Genomic DNA, 23,030 nt, shown 5'->3' with positions numbered 1-23,030 from the left:
CCAATGGTTTTCAGCTGGAACTGTTCTTCGAATAGCAACATCTGTTTCTTATGTATTATTAGGAGTTACTACAGACAAGAAAACCTGTTCCTGGAAACGTAAATTTCCTAAAATATGAAAGAAATAAAATAGCATCTTGTGATGAAGCAGAATTATGATTCCCACCAATAACTGGTGGTTTTCCAGTATCAGCAATATAATAAATGTTTAATTACATTTACTCATTTTCATTTCATTTATAGTAATATTTAATGTTGTGTATGAAATCTGTGAGTCAAAAATTCACTTTAATTTTTCACTTTTGTGAGGTGTTACCAAGAAGCCCCTGATAAAGCAATGACTTCTTGTGTATTAGCATGTTTCCAATTTCATGGTTTTCTCCAACTATACAAACACATTCCTGTAGATGGATTGGCTGTGCTGAATATGTGTAAATGCCAGTGTATAATGTTCCTCAATGGACTGTTGAATTAGACTTCCAAGTGTATTTGGGAAAGGCTCCAGATCCACTGTGATTCTGTGTTCATTCATTCTTGTTACGGATAGACCTTGTCATTCATAACATAATTGCATGAAAACAATACAGGTTGCAAATTGTTTATTTGTTTGAATAAAAATGTATTATCAATTTTTTAGATTTAAAAAGTCCAATTGTAGAAACCAGTAGAATATTTTGGTGTGGCCTATAATGCAATGCTATAATGCCTGTGGTGGTAATAGCTGTTCAATATAAACCTTTCCTAAAAAAAATCTAATAAAAATTAATTTTCTCATAAAATTAATTAATTCAAATATTGTTATATCAGCTTGTCATCCATCTTTTAGAAGTAAAAGTTTGTAATTGTTGGTGAACTCCCATGGTATAAGATGAATTAACACTTTAGGACATGCTGGTTTCAGACACCCTGATGTTGATTAGTTTTCATTGTAAAGTGTCATTTAGATATGCATGTAATATGCAGTCGGATTTGCACTTTGGAAATCTCTGCACGACGTGGAGCATTTTCTCTGCGATTACATCAGATCGTTCATCAAAGCCAACTGATGCCTGCTCCGTGAGAAGGATGCCGAGGGCTATACGGACTGAGCTGCTGATCTTAAGAATTATGTATTGGGAATTTAAAAGTTATTTGGATAGACTGTTATCATGCAGTGATTGTGGCACTGTGAAATATGAAGTACTGTTAAAGAGAGACACAACATTTCTCTTGTTTATTACAACTCTAAGTCTGCCCTTTGCAGCTTGGATATTGTGGATATAAGTTATTGCACCCTCTTCACAGAATATGGTTGTGGCCATTTCCATGCAATATTGATATTTTTTGATACAGTGTACAGAGGGAGAGCCTTTTAAATCCTGTGTGTATTACGATTTTCAGTCAAGTGCAAGTGGCTTTATTTAAAAAAGATACTGCAAAGCTGCAAGGTCAAACGTTTTCCACACTTTTCTTCAGTGAGGAATTTATACAGAAATTGCACATATTGTGTTTTCATACCACCAGTTTGTTTAACCTGGAATTTAGAATCAGTATCATTTCCAGCTCTATTGTCTTACATGGCATGATTCGTTTTATGTTTATAGCTAAAAAATACACAAAAATACTCTGAATGGACAAAGGTATTGGACACCTGAATTTTCCAACCATATTTGGTTCTTCTCCAAACTGTTTCCACAAAGTTGGAGGCACACAATTTGGTCTTGTGGTAGCATGAAATTTTCCCTTTATTTAAACTCAGAAATCCAAACCTGCTCCAGCATTATAATGCCCTTAAAAGCCAACTCTATGAATATATGCTTTTGGTTTGGACTGGATGATTTCCTGCTATAGAGCTAAATATCTTTGGAATGAGTGTGAACGCTGACTGCACCACAGACCTACTCACCTCACCTGCACCAGTACCTGACTTTACTAACACCCTTGTGGCTGAATGAATCTCACACTAATCGCCACAAGAAAACTCCAAAATCTAGTGGCGCATCTTTCCAGAAAAGTGGAGGTTATTATAACATCAGGTGTCCACAAAACTTTTTGTCCATTTAGTGTATTTTGGAATCCCAATAATATACATATGACAAAATAAATGACTTAATTAGGCCTCATTTCTTTTAATAGATTTTTTTTTCAATACAGTTCAATAGAGCTGCAAGCATAGCAGATGCGTGATTGATCAGCATATCTTTTAAACCATGGGCACATTTTTTTATGCAAAACAAAACTAGTGGCATGTAATTAACCCTCTGGGGTCTGAGGGTGTTTTGCGGCCCTGGAGAAGTTTTTCATGTCCTGACATTTGTTGCATATAGACATTTACATTTTTTTACAAGACTTTTCAACTGGATGTGGTAAACTAGAATTTTTGCTTCAAAATGATGTGAACGTCATCCTGTTCACTCATTTATAGAAAACAATATATTGATTTAAGTAGCCGATTCCTATACTATACACAGCAGACATTGCGATTTCATGGCCTCTATTCAGTGTCTCACGTTGGTGCACAATTAAAAAAGTAAATAAATAGAATAATTAAAAAATAGAATAAATAATAGAATGTGCTGGATGAAGTGTTACCTTTTAGACTTCTACAAAACTGTTGTCAAAACAGACCGATTTAGGACCAAAGTCCAAGTTTCAAGTTTTATTTGTCATAGCTAGAGATGTCAGTAACAATTTGTACAATTAAATGTTGCTATGAAGTGAGGCTACAGGCAAACAACAGCAAACTACAGCAAATATTCAACAATAACATTATTAAACATTAAAGAGAAGAGGAAGCACAGTAAAGGGAAGAGTAAAGATTTAGGGCCATTTGTGCAACAATACACTGTACTTTACCTGACTACATGTTTATCTTCTTATTCATGTATGATTGTCATGGGGTGTGGCCTGTAGTCTAGGCAATCATAGCAACATACAGTAGTGAATAAAATGGTTTACTCTAATCTCACTCTGAAGAACAGTTTAGGTACCTCTTAAGCCATTTAAGCACTGACTTACAGGCAGCAAAGACATCAAGGTATCACTCTGTTCTGTTTTAAATACAGCCTATAGCCTTAAAAGTGTACAGGGATGAAATATTTTCATAAATGAACTAAACAGTACTTTTTATAGGGATAAACAATTGAAACTGGGGTGAGATCCTCATGGGTGTGTCCTTGGGCCATTGAGTTTCATTGGGAGGGAATGGACTGCCGTTAAAACTAATTGAGCCAAAGAACTGGAACACTGATGGTCTATTTGCATTGTTTTTACCTTGCAGAAATGTTTTAAATATTAGATCATGCATTTAAAGCTAAATGCTGAGTCCGATTCCATTGATGAATTTGCTACAGAGGGATTGACTATAGAGATTCAGGAGGTAATTAGCGACAGTATGTATTAGGTGTAAATGTTTTTAATTTATAAAGCCATTATTTTACATACTGTACTGTACGTATATCAAAAATAGTTTAAAATTCTAGTGCATTTGACTGAACATGACTGGTAACAATTACTTTAGATCGTATAATTATGCCGTACTGTAATTTCGGCCTTGATTGACAAATCTGTGCGATTTATCTGAGAGCCTGTTATTTTCTGCATGAAAGGTCATTACAGAGAAAATAAGTTGGGATGGGTCTCACTCCCTCTCACTCTCGCTAAGCATTGTTCAGCCTCACAGAAGAATATAAAGAAAAAGGGATTGTTGAATTCGGTATATTCAATCCAGTAATGATTTGTTAATGCTGAATGTATGTCATATAATAAAAATCTCAAGTGTCAAAGAAAAAAAAAAGAGCAGGCTAGATATCCAAACTTTATCTTATCTGTAATTATGCTGCATTGTTACAATCTTGACCTTGACGGAAGTATCTGCAGAAGCAGTAATTTCAGGCCAGGCGATTGAAGAAAAAAAAAGGATTCGCTTCATGCAGTGCTCGCCTGGCGTTACCGGGTTTCTAGGGGGTTCATTAGTCCAGATGCAGGTTTAATAATTTACAGTTCATCATAAATGGCACATTCAATTTACCAACTGTTATAAAAAAAAACCAGGCTGGTCTCTTACATCTTTATAGCACTATTTTAGGCAAATTTCTTCCAACACATTCATATAATTTAAGTCCTGAGCAAAGTGTTGTATTATTATCTTACAGCTGATGTTCATAGAACCTGATCATGCCACTGATAAATAGTGTTGTGTAAATCTGGATGGAAAATGGCAGTCATTAAAACGCAAAGCAAATGTGCATTACCTTTTATAGTGTATAATGGAATGATTGTAAAGCAAGTTAGTTTCTTTAGACAATCATTTTAGCAAAGATTTTCCTTTATTAGCATCTCATTTTCACTATTTTTCTTTCTCTCACTCAAAAAAATATATTTTTTTCAGTTGACCAAGAAACTGAAAAGTGTCAATTCCTTTGTCCGAAACACTGAGGACACCTTGTGACACCTTATGCTGTAACAGAGAAATTTCCCCACTGTGGGATGAATAAAGGTATATCTTATCTTATCTTATGACCACCTGCCTAATATTTCATTGTGGTCCCCCTTTTTGATCACAAAACAGTCCTGCATCAATAAACCTCTGCCGTCCTGTCGCTGGTTCCCCACTGTTCCTTCCATGAAACACTTTTGATAGATACTGTCCATTGCAGACCAGAAAATGCATAAATGTAAATGAACTAAACAACTGAATGATCTTCATGCGTATTTCTTCACTCCAGTGATTTCATTCCAATTTGGTTCTGATATGTTAATTTTCTCAGCTAATTCAATTGACACAGAGGGTTTTCAGTTCTTGTTATTTATAGAGGGAGCTGTCAGTGTCAGCACTTTACACATAATGCTGTCGAACATCTGTGAAACTAGTTAGTTCCTGTTATCTGGTACTTTGTCAATCATTATTTCTTAACAATCCACTATTGGATTACTGTTATGTTTAATTCCTAGTTGCTCAGTAACTTCATGGATCTTTAGGCTGTTGATGTGGAACCATCCCAAGTTGCACAGAGTGTCTCCAATTAAAGAGAACTCTATCCAGAGGTAGGGATGAATCAGGCAGATCCAAAGAGAAGAAGAAAGAGAGAGAGAGAGAGAGAGAGAGAGAGAGAGAGAGAGAGAAAATTAGAGGGCTCTCAAGACCATCCTAAGGATATAAATACACCGACCAGACATACCATTATGTCATTGTAACATTATGATCGGTAAATAAATAAAACTGATTATCTCTTCATCATGGCACCTGTAAGTGAGTGGGATATATTAGGCAGCAAGTGAACATTTTGTCCTCAGTGTTGATGTGTTAGAATCAGGAAAAATAAGCAAGCGTAAGGATATGAGCGAATATGACAAATTATGATGTCTAGACGACTAGGTCAGAGCATCTCCAAAACTGCAGCTCTTATGGGATGTTTCTGGTCTGCAGTGGTCAGTTTTTATCAAAACTGGCCCAAGAAAGGAACATTGCTGAACCAGGGACAGGGTCATAGTCGGCCGAGGCTCATTGATGCATGTTGGGAGCGAAGTCTGGTCCGTCTGGTCTGGTCAAACAGACGAGCTCCTGTAGCTCAGATTGCTTAAGAAGTTACTGTTGTTAATGCTTGATGGGTCAGGACTGTTTTTGCAGCAAAAGAGGGACCAACTCAATATTAGGTGGTCATAATGTTATGCCTGATTGATGGTCCTAGTTGGTGTATTATCTGGCCATAACTTTGTAGACACCTGTCCACCATGCCCATGTGTATTTTCCAATTTGCTCTTATAATAAGCTCTACTCTTTTTGCAAAGATTTACAGTGTGGTTGTGAGGATTTGTGTTAATTCTGCTACAAGAGCATTAATAAAATCTGTCACTGAGTTTGGGTAAGAAGGTCTACTGCACAGTCTGTATTCAGAGGGTTGAGGTCATGTGCAGGACATTGTTTTCATGGAGTTTACTTTGTGCACTGGCCATCATTCTGGAGCAGATTCGGGTTTCTCTGGACATTCTAGACAACCGTGTGCTTCCAAATGCATGGTAAGACTTTGCAGAAAGCCTCTGTGCAGGTGAGGTGTCCACATACTTTTGGCAGTGTAGTATGTGTAGTAACATTGTTAATCCACTGCATACACAACTCTCATTGACTCAATATCACTGTGATATTTCAGTATTTAATTTGGCCTTGAACACATTAGCTAGACTCTGCCAAATGAATAAAATGTAAAAAAGAAAGAAAGAAAGAAAGAAAGAAAGAAAGAAAGAAAGAAAGAAACGGAAAGATCAGGGCAGAGGTTGTTTTTTTAAAGTGGTAGTCAAACTCTATTGATTGGCTTCTTGCAAAATAATTTATACGAGTCAATGAGACAGCGTTCATTGTAAGTGGCTAAAAGCCCACTACTTACTCAGGAGACGTGCGTGATTAATCATTGCATGTGTGTGTGTGTGTGTGTGTGTGTGTGTGTGTGTGTGTGTGTGTGTGTGTGTGTGTGTGTGTCTGTGGTATGTGAGTGAAACAAAGAGCTGCAGTTAGCGAACTGTTAGAATGGAAGTATCCACAGAATGGAACTGGTATTAATGTAAGGCACAACATGGGCTGATGGCTGGTGCTGATTTCAGCTGATGAAGAAAAGAGAAACAGGCCTCTTTATTGCAGTGTAGGTTTTTCATGAGTCAGCCTTGGAGGACAGCAAAAGTATATAGGATCAGGAAAGTATTTGTTGAGATATCTAAGGAAAATAGGGTTTACCTTGAGCTGAAGGTAAAACATCCTGGTGGAAATGGAAAAATCCATTTCAAATATATATATAAAAAAAAAATATATATATATATATACACTTGTGTCTGTATAGTGTTTGCATATACTGTATGTACAGTATGTTGTCAAATTTTCTAAAAGTTTTTATTTGTTGACTATTCGCAACTGACAGCTGGATAAATTCTTTTATAAATAGTTACTATTTGAAATATTGATTTTCAGGTCAGTAACCTTTCACTGAATTAAACATAAATCCTATCACTAAGCCTTTGATAACAACAAAACACACTGGATAAAATACCAGAGGCTGAAAATGTCAGCTTTGTCAGCATATTGTATGAATCTGACAGTTCCTCAGTTCACTCCAGTTCATAACCAAACAAAAAAGGCATTTTTTTTTAAAATATATATACTGTATATATCTTGCCTCACACTCTTATTCTTGTATTTGTTTCTATATATTTAAACCAATTTACTTGGTTCTATTTCCCAAAATATAAATAAACTACACTCCTGGGCAAAAAAATAAGCCAAGTTTAAAATAGTAAATTATTAAGCTTTAAATTTGCTTAAAAAAGAAACTAATTTTCAGGAAATTGGTAAGAAGGAAACAAATGCACTCTTGAAATTTTCCCGTGCAACAATTTGCTTGTTTACTTTTGCTGTTTGAGGTGAAAGTTAGAAACAGGGAAGTTTATTTTATTTGATATCCTTTATCTTCCAAATGTTTACAAAAATAACTTATGCCAACATTCCATATATGTAAATATGCATATAATTCATTTAAAATATAGAATATATATTTAAAATTTGCTGTAGTTTTCCTGTAGCCTCACTTAAGAATTTCAGTGTACAAACTCACTGACATCTGTACATATGACGAACAAAACTTAAGACTTGAAACTTGCTGAATACATGTGAACAGTATAAGTCATTTAATAAAGTTAGTTTACCTTATTTACGTTAGTACATTAGTTACCTTGGAAAGTAACAAATTAGATTTCCTCACGTTACTGTAATTGAGTAGGGTTTTTTTGTACTTCTACATTTTAAAGTAGTTTTTAAAATCTGTAATTTCACTTTTACTTAAGTGTGTTTTTTGTTAGGTATTGTACTTAACTACATTTTTTATCATATGTGTTAGAGTAAAAATAAAAAATAAATAAAAATAATGCAAGAAGGAAAGAAAAAAATCCCACCCCAAAAACTACTGCACTGATTAATTGATGAGCGCTGAACAAACGCTCTAAACGCACAAGAAAGAAAGAAAGAAAGAAAGAAAGAAAGAAAGAAAGAAAGAAAGAAAGAAAGAAAGAAAGAAATATGGAGACGGACAGACGCCAGTGATGCAGACCCAGCTGAAAGAGGAATTCTGTGGAAAGCTGTTTAGTGCGTGCGCTCACTGTCTGAATTCTGAATGCACATTTATATTATAAATAACATTATATTATTTTGTTGCAAAAGTGCATAACTCACATTGGACTCAAGTCGGCACTCATAGTAATTTTTCTTTCATTCCACATTAATTTGAAAAGGTGTTCCTTCAATTAAAAACAACTAATTTGAGATGATTTATATCTCCTTGTCCTTTTGAACTACACTAGAATCAGAACAGAACAAAATTTAATTATTAGTAATTTTCCTTCTAAAGCTAGAATTTTAACAGTATTTTTAATTGAGTCGAATATTTTATTGTTTCTGTCATAGGAGCCGTTCTCTGAGCCTTACAAGTGACAAATTGAATGCTACACCAGCGCATTGAATGTCAATAAAAATCCACTTGCTTGGAGAATTGTTGCATTCCGCTTTCGTAATTGAAACTGACAACGATGGGAAATTGAAACCGCACTTCAAGTGCACTACGGCGAGGCTCAAATCCCTTGGCTCGAATGCGCTCGCTGGGAGGAACTCCTCAGAACCTCCAAATTAAAAAGTCCAAGAGAGCGTAATTATCCTGCTCGCTTGGGTGCGAAGAACACGCTTGAGTTGATTCGGTAGTATTTCAGTGCTAAGCCAGGAAAGTCTACCTACATATACAGTATAGAATGTTTAATATTAGCTTTTTCTGATTTTGTAGTACATAAAAAATGTCTTTAAAGGAAGTACATGATAACCCTCACAGGTGGGTAGAAACACGGAGTCATTCAATGGAAAATAGGGAGAAAACAGAAGAAGAATACAGTTTGGAAAACGTCATGAGATCCTAGAGTTAAACATGAGGCGTAATCACAGGGCAAACACAGACGTTAGCAAACACAGAGTCCCTGCAGGGATTGGACTAATTACCAAACTGGAGCTACATACACAGCCTGAGGCTCCCTAAAATAAAAAAGAAGAGAGTGTGTGTGTGTGTGTGAGAGAGAGAGAGAGAGAGAGATTATCAGATGTTGACTCTCTTCACCTTTTTTGTCTTTCAAGTGAAATTCATGTCGACATGAGCTTTAATTAACTTATAAATGACCTACAGGCTTCTGCAAAGTTACCAAAGGTTTCTCCCTGAGACTCACTTCCTCTCTTTCTCAGTAAACACTCATCTACTAGGGCAGGGGTGACGACACATCATAGAAGGGTTTGTGATGGGTCATTAATGAATGATTCGGTCATTTTGAACGAGTCTTTAATGTGACTCAGAAGAACGAGTCAATTTAAAAAGGTTTTGTTATTTTCTACTGGACACGCATGAGCAAAGCATCGCAAAATCTCTGTTCTGTAGGTTATGTACGGGAAACAGACTCTTGTCCGAGTCATTCGTTCTTTTTGTCATGTGACTCTAATAGACTCTAATAGGAAACAGAATTGAGTAGTTCATCTCATGAGTCTTCTGGTCTTCTGACTCCTATGTACGCTGTGCAGTTATACACACACACACACACACACACACACACATGCACAAATTATTGGAACTATAGTCAAAGTTCATGTATGTGTGGTTGGGGATCTGCTTATTGAAAATGTTAATTCGCATGAACTAAATGATTCAAGATTTGTTCATTTGTACTAATACAGAAAAAAAATGGACATTTTTTACATTAGTTTGTGTGCAGGATCTAGAAATGATGTGTGTGATGTTATGAAGGGTGGCACAGTGCCTGTAGGGGGCGTGGCCTCAGTAACCATGCAAGTATGTGTGCTGTGTGCATGTGACTGATGAATGTGCAGGTAGAATTTCAACTGAAATTGCATAAAATTTGGTTTATATCTGGTTAATTCCTGTTCATTTTAAAGGAAAATTTCTAGTCTTGAAAATTCCCGGAATGTCGCAACCCTAAATGTGTGCATGATGTCCTGTAAAGGACCGGCATCACAATAAGCTTACATTGCGGTCTTGTGCCCAGGGGTTTCTGGGATAGACTCCGGATCTACCATGACCCTGTCAATGGATGAAGATGAAGAAAGTGAAATCACAGTGCAGCAAGAATCCAAATGGGATTGAAAAGAAGGATGACAAAGTCATTTTTGCAATTCTTGTTTAAACTGTTAAATGCCATCCTGGGATAGTGTCCTGGCTGTGTGTGTGTGTGTGTGTGTGTGTGTGTGTGTGTGTGTGTGTGTATGTGTGTGTGTCACTATTACTTCTTTTATCAGCTCGGTGCTTTGACTGTACATCCGGCTTGGAAGTCGTTGTAGATAAAAGTGGCTGTTAAATAAATATGTGTAAGCGTATCTGGCTTTAAGAACGGCCCGTCTGTCCTTGCTAACTGCAGATAACGTTTTCCTGCAAGACCGAGAGTCCTTGGAAGCTGCAGTCTTGCAGAGTCGATATCCTTGAAAGCTCGGCTGGACTTGGCAGGCCTTCGGCTCATCTATTTGTTTGAGACGGAGCGTGAGCTCTTCGCTGTATCAGCCTTCACACGGTCTGTCACCGTAAGCCGGAGAAACCCATGTTAGCCTTGATCTCATGTTTGGATGGTGATGTAAAGTCACATATGCTTGACTTCTCAAAGAACCACACTGGGCTTTTTCATTTGTTTAGTCATTTCCTTTAAACATCTGTTTCACAGTAAATCTGTACTGTACACACCTATCCGTCGATGATATACGGGGGTATGAGATACGGGGCTCAACCAGAAATTCGCCAAATGTCATCAATGCTACGTTGTTGTTGTTTTCCCGTTAGACACCTTAGAATCCTGAGCACTCAGTGCACTTCCTGCAAAAATCCACAAATTACAGCCCTTGATTTTTGATGTCTGTTTAGTGTAATTACCCAAAGCAGCTCGGAGGGGCTGAAATCACTGTGTTTACATCTTCAAGTGATTAATTGTGCAGTGTGTACTTGAGCTCAGCAACAGAGGCTTTTCGATTAAGGTTTTCTTTGTGGTCTTTCCTTTAATAAAATCCAGAAGAAAGTGCATTGAAAATTCAGCCATAACATTAAAACCACGTATTGTGTAAGTCCTTGCCCATTTTTCCTGCTTACAACACATCTATTTCATAAGCGAACGGTTCTGCTTGACAAATCCCACCCTCTTTAAGAGTGCCATAATGAGATTATCAAACTTCTCTCAGTTTTCTCTGAACTCCTTAACATTAATGGCATCTTGAACCCTCTTACATTTTACATAAAAACTGTAAATCACACTTTAATATCCAGTCTGAAATTGTCATAGCATGGTCATCTTGAGTCTCAGGTTTAGGGAAGCCTTTTGTACACCACATAGCATTTTTAATTCTATGTAAATAAAGGGGGGATTCTTTTATCCTTTTCTCATCAGTAGCTCTATCTCCGTTCTCACCATCCTTTGGACTTTTCTTAACTCGAACAGTAAAGGACCTTTTAATGGATGTGTGTACATTACGTTTTCTATCCTACACATAATTCTGATTACTTTTTTTTGCTATTGGGTATCTTGGTTTATGTACAGTGTACCATCCGAGCCAAACTACAATTAAACCAGAAATGGGAATTTTGCTGAGTTTCTGTACATAGCGTTAAATAAGCCTTTTCTTACTTGGTTCTTGGAAGTTTATCACAGAATAGCTTCATTTTTGTTACATCAATAATGGTCGAAGCTGAGAATAGCTAAAGTTAGCAAAAGGATGGTACGAGTGCTGAGCTTTCTCACTTGTCTACGAACGTTGTTATGCAATAAATGGGAACAAATTGAAAGGTGGTAAATATGAAGTAAAATCACTACATATACACTATACATCTCTAGATATTTTACACCAATTTGCACCACATTTCCCTGCCAGCTGTGAATGTATTTTTCCATGAAGAATTGATGGCCTTTATTCAGAATTGTTCAACATGGCAGAATTGAGAATATAATTTAGATGACTGAGGAAAATGAGGAGAATAATGTTTCAGTGCTACAAAATTTTAATAGGAAACAGTTTTATTCCATGCCAGGTTTCTTTCTTTTTTTTTTATTGCCCATAAATGGGGAGGTGATAGCTTAATGGCATTGGACTTTGGATCTGAAGGTTGTGAGATCAAATCCAAGCCACACCAAGCTGCCACTCCTAGGCCCTTGAGAAAGGCTCTTAACCCCATAGCTGCAAAGTTGTATGAAAGAGATAAATGTAAGTCGCACTGGATGAAGGCCTCTGCCAAATGACTTCAAACTTATTTTATAATAATTGATATGTAATATATAATAATATACAGATTTTTTACTGGAAAATTATATATTATAATATCATTATAATCTTCTTCTTCTTTTGGCTTCTCCCATTAGGGGTCGCCACAGTGGATCATCCGTCCCCATACCCCCCCTGTCCTCAACATCTGCCTCTTTCAAACCAACTACCTGCAATGTCTTCCCTCACCACATCCATAAACCTCCTCCTTGGTCTTCCTCGTTTCCTCCTTCCTGGGGGCTTCATCCTCAGCATTCTCCTACTGATTATAATATCATTACACTAATATAAATTTTTTTTATAATATTATATATTTACATAATACTATAATATATATGCTGTAGATTATTACATATAATAAAGTATTATACAGTTATATTTTATAATAATTTGTGCTTTATAATTGTAATATAAAGTATAATAATATACAATATTTTTTTCTACTGGAAACATTTTTTGTTATATATATGATAATATTTTACCATATATATATATAATATATTGTAATATTCAGGAATTCTTTTTTTTACAGAAAAAAAATTAAATATTATTATATATTAGAAAATATTATTGCAATTGTATCATATTTATAATAATATTTTTCCTAGCAAAAATTCATAACTTTAGTGGTTGTTCCTTTCAACATGTTTAATAAAAAAAATGACTGTAACATGGTAAATAAATGATAATTCTTGATTTACAATTTAGATTCTTATAAAGCCTAAACCTTTTTGTCATACTTTTTTTAGGAAATGATGACCAAACTGATAACCGAGACCCCAGACCATCCGATTTCCTTCCTCATCGGACATTTACAAACCAAACAGGAAAGCCCCGGCCGGCTTCACCGGACACTGTCTGGATCAGCAGCTCTGTGGGCCGAGAGCGACTGTTCAGGTGCGAGGTGCAAAATTGATCCACCTACCTGTCACTTTCTGTTTTTTTTCTTTCACACATACCAATCAATTCTTTCCAGAAAAGAATCTCTCTCTCATTTTCATGTCGACAGAAAACAAGAGTCATCGTCATCGTGATTTCAGGAGTTACGACCGAGCGTGGCAGATTCACCCCAAAAAGCCCAAGAAGTCCAAGAGTGACTTAGCAGTGTCCAACATTTCTCCTCCTTCTTCAGAGTCAAAGTCACGTAAGCAGCTTTTTTACAGTGTAATCATCTGAGATCCGCTCGTGTGTTCAGTAAAAGGTTAGGATTAACATAAAGCGTGTTTGTCCTACATAAGTGGAAAACTAGGCTACTCGGAGACATACAGCACTTCTGAGCGCTTCGAGTTCCATACCCTAGCTGCCATATTGAGCGAAGGATAATAAATAATTGAACGCACTGCCATAGTTTCTATTTCTGACGAAGGAGCAGTTGTGGACACGCTGAGGTTCTTCACTCTGCCTCCGAGTTGCTGTGTGTCTCAGTCACTTAGAGATTCTTTTGCTTGTGGCTTTTTTTTCTCTCAGACGTCCAGTTCCACTTCTGCTTCAGCTTCCCCATTTCATCTGAATACAGTCTTAATAGTTCACTGTGTCAGGTTTCTAGCAAAGTAATTGGTCGACTCTGGTGGCTTTAATTGGCATCTTTCGGGCGACTGGAGCTCGTTTGAAACGATCATTCAACGCCATGTTGGTTTTTCAAACGATGTTGCTGCATAGGCACTTCAGATTCCTTGTATCACAAGGAATTACACTTTCCTTTCATTTCCTTTCACATTAAACTACAAACGTAGCAAGGAAACATTCACATTGCGCTAAATTCTGACAGAAATTAGCATCACACTAAGCCTGGGAGATTCTAAGGTACATCAAGTACATAAAAAACATAAAAAAAAACTAGTATCTAATGTAAAATAGTAAATATATTTAACACAATGCTATTTAATACAATGCTAGTGATGCTACATTTATCACAAACTCTTAGACTTAGTGTAATGCTAATTTCCCTCAGAATTTCTCTAAAAATTGACCATAATCTTAATATTCTGTTACACTTTTAAATAAATTACACCAACTAAGGAAAACTAGCATCACATTATCCCGAGGAGATTAAATCATGCTAACCATTTTCTTAATTTTGTTAAATTAGCATTAGACGCTTAAGATACCTCAACTCACAAGAAGTTACATTTTCCTTCCATTTTCCTTCCATTTTGATAAACTCTGGCAAACCTTAAGCACCCCACGAGGCCTTAGAGAATCTGTGGTGCATTAGCATTGCTATAAACCATAAAAATAATGAAGAAACAATAGAATGAACCTAATCTAATATCTATTAACAACTGTGAGGAAAATGAGCATTGAGGATTTGGAGAGCCTTGGAGATTTTGAGAGACATCAGCATTGTATCAACGGTAACCTGAAATATTGTGTGCTACATTAACATTAGTTAAAAACTGAAAAAATTCTAGCATTATGCAAACCTTTATTAATCCTGAGGGAAATTAGCATTAGGAGATGTCCTGTTTGAAGCAATCCAACCTTAGCGTCATGACAAACGTTTGAGTTTAAGAGAATGAGAATCTCGTGAGGATCTCACCTCGGAGATTCTGAGGGACATTAGCATTGTGTTTTCACCAATTCTGAAGAAAATTAGCTTGACAGTAATCCTTGGACATTCTGACGTGCGGTTGTTTTGCTAGCATTGAGCAAAATCGAAGATATATACTAATTAACAACAGGTTCGTCATTGCATCAGGATTGTTTCTCTTGAAGTCGTTTAGCAGCATTTGGCAGGTGGAAGAATGCATGTTGGAACGTTTATATTCTGTGTTTACGTCAGCGAAAGCACCTGGCCAAGAAAGTAGTTCTGAAATCATAGAGCTTCAGTGAACCTCGAGGGACCTCTGCGAAAATAAAGATAGCCCATTTTTGCCTGACATGCTTTTCTGTGCATCATGAATTATTCATCTCATGTTTTTTTTACTCGAAAGCGTCCTCATGGATCTGGTTTATGGCTTATGACAGATGCCCTATGTTAAATTTTTGATTGCCCTCAGACAGGCCTTGTCCTAAAGTGCAGCAGGCATTACAGCTGCAGTGTTTTTCGCATTCTGCTCAATCGGAACAAGTTTGAGTTAAGTCAAACTTAACTCCAATACAAGAGACAATAAAAACCTCAGGTACAGCTGAATGTTTGCTGAGGCACCACAATATTCGCTTGTAGATGATGTGAAAAATGTCGGAACTGTTAGCAAGGTATAAATTACAGCTTCTGAGGAGTTTTTTAATTTAGGTTTTTAACTTTAATTTGCATTTATTACAATATCGCTAACTAAAATGAGCTATTAGTATAAAAATAACTGTTATCCAACCTGCAAAACTTTCTTGGTTTTACCTGAGTGATCTTACATGTGTGGATTATATGTATGTTAACTCTAATCAACACTTTTTGGGATACAACAAATGGAAAAATCGTTTGCTTATTAAGTTTTTTTTGTTCCAGATTATTAATTATTTTACACTTTCTGTATTTCTTAAAATGAACCGTTTCTATATTATCAGTGGTTTCTAGATTATATGATGTCACCCTGTCACTCTTTCCAGATTATGACCTGTTCCCTGATTATTAACAGTTCCTAGTCCCAGTCCCAGATGATTAACAGTTCCAAGTGGTTTCCAGACTATTAATGGACTCTGAAATTTGAGTTGTTTCCAAATTATGTGTGGTTTCCAGATTATCAGTTGTTAGTGTAGTATTTCTGACTTGTGATACATAGTTGCTCTCGTAGCCATTACTTCTAGATAATCTGTAGTTTCCAGATTATCAGAAACTTCCAGATTTTCATTGTAGAGCAATAGACAGCACTGATAATCTGGATCATTTTGGTTGTTTGCTTATACATTGTTTATACATAATACATTGTTGTTCACGTAGCCATTGTTTCTAGAATATTAGTTGTTAACTGGGTTTCTGTGTTTTGAGATTATTAGCGTTTTTCAGATCTATTAAAAGATTGGTAATGCATTTTAGTTTGCGTTAGTGATTACCAGCAGTTTACAGATTATTGCTTGTTTTCAAATTATCTCCTGTTTTCAAATTATTTGCAGTGTACAGATGATCAGTGGTTTCTAGATTGCCATCAATTTACATATTATAAATTACTTCTAGATTATCAGTGGCTTCCAGGAGATTATCTTTTAAGATTATCAGTAGTGTACAGATACAGTAATTAGTGGTGTTTTGATTATCAGTGGAATAAAGGATGGAAGAAACTCCGGACTCAAACTTGCTACAACACCCGTGACCTTATTTATTTTTATTACTAGTTGAAAAGAAGGTTTTGGGCTCATTATCATTGTAATAGATATCAATCAGTGTTTGACAATAGATTGATGTACTAAGAGTAACATTAGACCCTTTTCACATAAAATAAGATGATTAGGCAAAGACTCTTGTGACAAAAATTATAATAGGAAAATTATAGCCATAGTACTTTGGATACTTAAGTACATTTGAGGACAAACCTTTATTCTTTGTCCACTATTGAGTGGCGTCTAAATGACTAGTGGAGTTTATATTATCAGTAGAGTACAGATTATCAGTGGGTTACAGATTATTAGTATTTATACATTGTTTGTGCTCTCTGAATTACCCATAATGTACAGATTATCAGTAGTTTATAGATTACTAGGTGTTTTGATATTACCAGTGGATTACTGCTGTCTTGCGCTCTCTAGAGTGGGCTCTACTGAACCTTTGCTCTGCTGTCAGGATAATAAAGAACAGCCTGCAAGCAGACGCAGCACTTTTTCTCTCTTACATTCTCTGAACTCTAAATCTAACCTTCCTTACTTCACAAAATAATGTCTAAATAATAATATGGCGTAATATGTACCATATTTGTGTTATTTAAAAGATACAAGCTCTCAGCTCTATCGGTTCTTTCTGCAGTGCCTCGTTCCATAGAGTGTCCCTCATGGGACTGGAGGACCAAACCTGAGAGCCGAGACTTCGATGAGCTCAACCATATCCTGCGGGAGAGCAAGAAGTTGGGCAAAGCGCTGGAGAACCTGTCCCGAAGTCAGTTATGTAGAGTTCAGATTGTAGATTGTACAGGGAATGTGATATTACTGGATAAATTCTATCTTTATTTTTGTTTACAGGTATTGCCATATCTGATGATCTTGATCAGGTAATTCATTTGGTATTGATTTTTTCAGTTCTTCCTCAAACTTTTGCCAGAAAATTGAAGGCCCAAAATTTATAGGATTGCAGTAGCACACTTGATCTAGGAGACCCAAACCTGTTCTAGCATGACAATTTCACTGTGCACAAAGCCAGCTCCATGAAGATCTGCTTTACATGGGTTGGATTGGATCTCCTGCTATAGAGCGCCAACCCTATTGAATACTTTTGGGAAGAATTATAATGCTGAATGCATCTCAGGCCTCCTCACCTTACCTACGTACATCAGTACCTTTACTAACACCCCTGTGTCTGAATGAGCTCAAATCTTCACAAAATCTCCCCAGAAGAGTGAGGGTTATTATAAGGGTAAATGGGGACTAACACACACTTAATGGGACATTCAGAAAGTACATATACATCTAATGTGGATGGATGGATGGATGAATAGATGGATGGATGGATGGATGGATGGATGGATGGATGGATGGATGGATGGATGGATAGGAATGATGGACAGGATTAGAAATGAGTTTTTTATTTTTGGAGACAAGGTGAGAGAGGCGAGATGTTTTAGACATGTGCAGAGAAGGGACATATCTGTAGAATAATGCTGAGGATGGAGCCACCAGGCAAGTGGAAAAGAGGAAGGCCAGGGAGGAGGTTGATGGATGTGGTGAGGGAAGACATGCAGGTGGTTAATTTGAAAGAGGCAGATTTAGAGGACAGGGGGGTATGAAGATGGATGATCCTTTGTGGCGACCCCTAATGGGAGCAGCCGAAAGAAAAATAAAAAGTTCTTTGAAATAAGCAGTTATTAGGAGAATAATGTAAGTGGTTTAAAATCTGCTGCATCTTGCTGAATGTAAGACACACACACACACACACACACACACACACACACACACACACACGTCTTTGTCAGCACAGGGCCAACTGGGCCACATGCCCAACCCTTCTACACTACAGTTTGGCCTTTAAAGTGTTCAGATCTTGATACAAAATGTTATTTATTTTATTTTGTCAGCTGTTGAGGGCAAATCTTTCCCATTGCTATCCTGCTAATGGAATACGAGGAGCAGTTAGAAGTTGTTAATAAATCCTGATGGTGAAATTTCTGCAGGCTTTATTGAAATGTGTTTAGGGGCAGCGATAAGAACTAGCCTGCATTCTGGTAATAGTTTGATGCTGTAATGTGGGACAGTTTAAAATTTAGCTGATTTAAATTATTCAAAGTTGTGTGTGTGTATGTGTGTGTGTGTGTGTGTGTGTGTGTGTGTGTGTGTGTGTGTGTTGGGGTGCTTTGTCAGGACCCGCAGCTTTATAACTCTGTGTTGCGGCCCCGTGTGGTTGGTGAGTGGCTGGGCAGAGACGAGGACGACGCTGACCCATTGGCGGCTGAGATGCTCCAGCCACCCGTCCCTAGGGCAAAGAATGAGGGATGGAGCAGCCGAGACACAAGTCCTGCAGGAAGGTCAGGCTGTTCATATGTACAGTATGCTGCTTGTCTTAGTTGCTGAAAATTTAAAACTAAGGGAACCACCCTACACAAGTACTGTACCTTCTTAAAAGCCCAAGCAAATGCAATGCGTCCTTATAAATCACAGCTGCAGCATTAAGAACATCATGGCGAACCTCGTGGACTCCTCCAAATGTTTCCTTGGTGATTTTAATTAGGGGTGTTTGTTTGTAAGGGCAGTGGCCTCCTCTGAGAACGCGACTAATTAGAGTGGATCAGATATTAAATCATAAATCATGTGCCGAGCCAGGCAAACAGACGCACCCTCCTTCAGTTAGTGTTTGCGCTCATTATCATGGAGTTGGGAGTCGATACTGCAGGCGGCTGTAATTCCCAAGACGCTGTGGTAACACTTCATTAAACAGAAAGGAGGCAACAGCGTGTGCTAATCCAACACAGCACCGTTATAAATGTCAGATTAGCAGAATGCTGGAGCTGCCTATCCGAGTAATATTGTGAGATATTGCGATTCGGTTGCTCTTTTTGACAGAAGAGTGAACTGCATTTTAGAATTAGTTAGTTTAGCACTTTAGTAATTAGTACTGTTTATTGTATAGAAATGTTCTAAAACATCAAAAAAATTGTTTGCTATTGTTTGTTGCCTTGAGTCTCAGCTAATGAGATACAGTATGACCTCTATGTCAGTTGCAGTGTTGGAGGTATGACCTATATAGTAGTCTCAGGTAAAGTCTGTGTGGCCTTTGTGGTGGTCTCAATAAAGGATGTGTGGCCTCTGTGGTAGTCTCAGTGAGGGAGGTGTGGCCTCCAATGTAGTCTCAAAAAAGGAAGTGAGACCCCTGTGCCAATCACCAAAAAAAGAGTCTTTTTACTGTGTGTTTTACAGCACAGTGAAATTCTTTCTTAGTGTATATCAGTGATGTAGTAAGCTGGGGTCAGGCGCAGGGTCAATCATGATACAGTGCCCCTGAAGCACAGAGGATTAAGAGTGGCAGCTTGGCGATACTGGGTCTGGAACCCCAGACTTTCAGGTCAGTAGCCCAGAGCCTTAACTACTGATCTACCACTACACCAGATCCCATTGCAGGTGAGACCGCTCTCTCAGTTTCTTTGCCTTACTTCCAATGACACACTTCTCCTTCACTGAGACTTCCACATTGGCCAAACCTTCTTTACTGAGAGTACCACAGAGGCCACACCTCCTTCACTGAGACTACTTAAAAGGCCACAACTTCTTCACTGATACTACTACAGAGGCCACACCTCCTTCACTGACTACTACAGAGGCCACACCTTCTTCACTGATACTACTACAGAGGCCACACCTCCTTCACTGATACTACTACAGAGGCGCACCTGCATCCCTGAAGCTATCACAGAAGCCACACCTCCTTCTCTGAGTAGCATTAATGGAAAAGAAACAGTGCCAAAAGACATTATTTTTGATTTGTTTAAAACATTTCTAAATAAGGATGGGTACTAAACAATACATCATTATGAAAAAGCAAATAGCATTGCTAAATCATATGCAGTAAGACCAAGTGAACTAACTAAGGTCCAGAAGAATTCTAGTCTCAAAATCTTTTTAGCTAGAACATCTAGAATGTATTACATTTATCCATCAAACTATTTAGCCACGGTTTTACACCTACATAGTTAAATAAAACACCATTTATTTGTAGTGCATTCATGGAAAGTATCACTACTAGACTCCCACACTACATCAGTGTGTGTCCATACACTTAATAAGTGAAATAGTGTCATCTCAACAAGCCTCGCTTTCCAAACACCTGTTCGGTAATCTGTTCGGCAAGCGAGAAACTGGTACCTGTACCGTGCAGCCCGGACTAATGGAGCACATTTTCGTCTCACTTTATTAGCCACACATGATGCCTTTCTCTTCCATCAGCACCGGAGTGGAGCTGACAGGAGCCTGAGGCTTTGTGCAAGAGCGTCGGGCTGCTGGGAAATTAGGAACACGCAGAAGTGTGCAGGGGGGACGTTTTCCAGAAGCAGATTACGGGGATGATGAAATCCACACTGGACTGATTTCTGCTCTCAATCACACCAGCTCCAGGAACACTTCGATTTATTTTCTTCTCCTTCACTCCCTTGGCAGTGTTTTTTGATGCTGTTTTTTCTTGGCGCTCCGTTTCCCCTTCCCACATGTCGGCATGCTCACTTAGGCACTTCTACCTCTTAATCGACCCACTTTTGCCTTCCAGCCCGAGATATTTTTGACTTTATGAGATGTAAAGCAGTGGTGCTCAATCGATATCTGAGCAATATGGTTGCATATATGTGTGTGTGTGTGTGTGTGTGTGTGTGTGTGTGTGGATTCGAGCCTTGCTAATTAATCCTGTAGTCACCTGAAGAGTTTGCTGTCCAAAGGCCATTAAGCATGCAAACAAAGCAGCGAAGCGGAGTTTAAGGGCCGAGACTGCAGCACTAATGAGCGTCTCTTATCGCTCTTTGATCACTGAAGCTGTCCTCTGCTCTGTACACATCCATTCCTCACAGTCTTGTCATTCTAATTTGTCTCGTTCGTTCAGACCAATGTTTTTTTTTTTTTTTGACACACACACCAGAGTTTATCTCTCACATAGAGATTATCTGATGCACTGAAGCATAAAATAAATATTTACTATTCAGTATTAGATAATTGAAGATGGACAAAGTTTGTTGTGTTCTTTCAATTCTTATATTTATTCCCCATTCACATTTTTTCTATAAATTAATCTTGGTCAGGTCCCAACCACCATTCAGTGAAAGTTATCATGTTCTTCCTGTAACACACATAAAGCCAAAGACAACTTATATTACTACACATTGAAGTGTAAAGTTCTGAGAAAGACTGTTACAAAAACAAAACAATACAATACATATGAAGCAGCTACCGATGCGACACGATACAATTCCCCCTCTTACAGATGCAGTGCGATTTCAATTCGATTCAACACACTGCAATATAATGCAATTGAAAAAGTATGATGCAATGCAATTCAATATTGTACACAAAGTTCGCATATTCTTTGGTTCAGACAAATAGCAAATCATAAATTTACTGAAGTGCCTTCTGACTTCTAACACATGGACCTTTCACAAGCAAGCCTTTATAGTGCAAAAAAAAGCAAAAGAAAAAAGATTGAAATGAACCCAAATGGTCTTTTTCTGTTCTGTCTCCAGGAAGACGCAGCTCTACCTCTACCTCTGTTAATCTGTATTTTATGTGACTCTCAGGACACGCCTCGGTCTCCGTAGTGTTGATACGTCGTATTCACGTGAGAAACCGTTTAGCGATTGGCAATTAATCTACATAGAAAACATTGGTTACAAATTATTGGTCACTTTTTATATAATAAAATTAGCACATCTGCTAATACGAGGTGGGGTATAACATTTTGAGATTAGCGCACCACAGATCCGGTCGCTTTCGCCGAACTCATTATTGACGGTCTCGCACCCGTGGATGAATTCTCGATGCACAATGCCAGAATGTCAAAAAGGAGACCAAGAGTTTGCGTTCGTCAAGCTGCGGACCTGCCTCGCCTGTTTTTGCTTGTGGAGATGATGGGCTCTTGTTGCTTCGTCTCAGGGTCATACCTAAACACCAAAGTTTTTTCACTTTCTTCACACAAAAATATCATGTTACAATGTTTTTTGTTTTTTTTTTACACACAATTATAGAAAACACACCAACCCCCTTCAAATGATCAGCTTCTCCTTTTATACCTGCTGTTGCTGGTGTTTACTGCGAGAGGAAGTGATGTCACTGCTCCGCACACCCCCTATGCCCTTCTCCATCTATAACAAGCTCTGTTATGCGGTAGGGTAAAGGACGCGGATCAATTCTTTAGTAGAAACAAAGATGGAAATGACAAGGACAGAGGACACGCCTTTTTCCCGGGGCCTAAAGAACGCAGAGAAGACATGGAGAGTGTGAGGGAGAGACAAGATGAATGATAGAAATAGAGAGAAAACAGAGAGATGGAAAGAGTGATCCTGTAAGAAGGAGGGAGGAGTCGAAAAAGAGAATGATATACAGAACGAGGTAGAGAGAGGAACAGTGAGATAATAAGTGAATGATAGTGTGAATAAGAGAGAAAAAGAGTGGCTGTAGAGAAAGAT

At 37.7% G+C, this 23,030-nt stretch overlaps 1 protein-coding gene across 4 annotated transcripts in view; it reads left to right on the top strand.

The window, feature by feature from the left end:
* Positions 1-23,030, top strand: part of c21h8orf34 (chromosome 21 C8orf34 homolog) — a 76,968-nt gene that overhangs the window by 2,244 nt on the left and 51,694 nt on the right. For all 4 annotated transcript variants that reach the window (XM_046834045.1, XM_046834046.1, XM_046834044.1 and 1 more), the window contains exons 2-6: positions 13,047-13,194; positions 13,307-13,441; positions 17,192-17,320; positions 17,404-17,432; positions 18,736-18,899. In XM_046834045.1, the coding sequence (XP_046690001.1) occupies positions 13,047-13,194; positions 13,307-13,441; positions 17,192-17,320; positions 17,404-17,432; positions 18,736-18,899 (605 nt within the window). The remainder of the gene's footprint in view (positions 1-13,046; positions 13,195-13,306; positions 13,442-17,191; positions 17,321-17,403; positions 17,433-18,735; positions 18,900-23,030) is intronic.

Source organism: Silurus meridionalis, chromosome 21 (genome assembly GCF_014805685.1).
Source record: "Silurus meridionalis isolate SWU-2019-XX chromosome 21, ASM1480568v1, whole genome shotgun sequence".
In the NCBI taxonomy this organism is placed as follows: Eukaryota; Metazoa; Chordata; class Actinopteri; order Siluriformes; family Siluridae; genus Silurus; species Silurus meridionalis.
The sequence above is the reverse complement of the archived record's forward strand: the minus strand, read 5'-3'. Positions and strand labels throughout refer to the sequence as shown.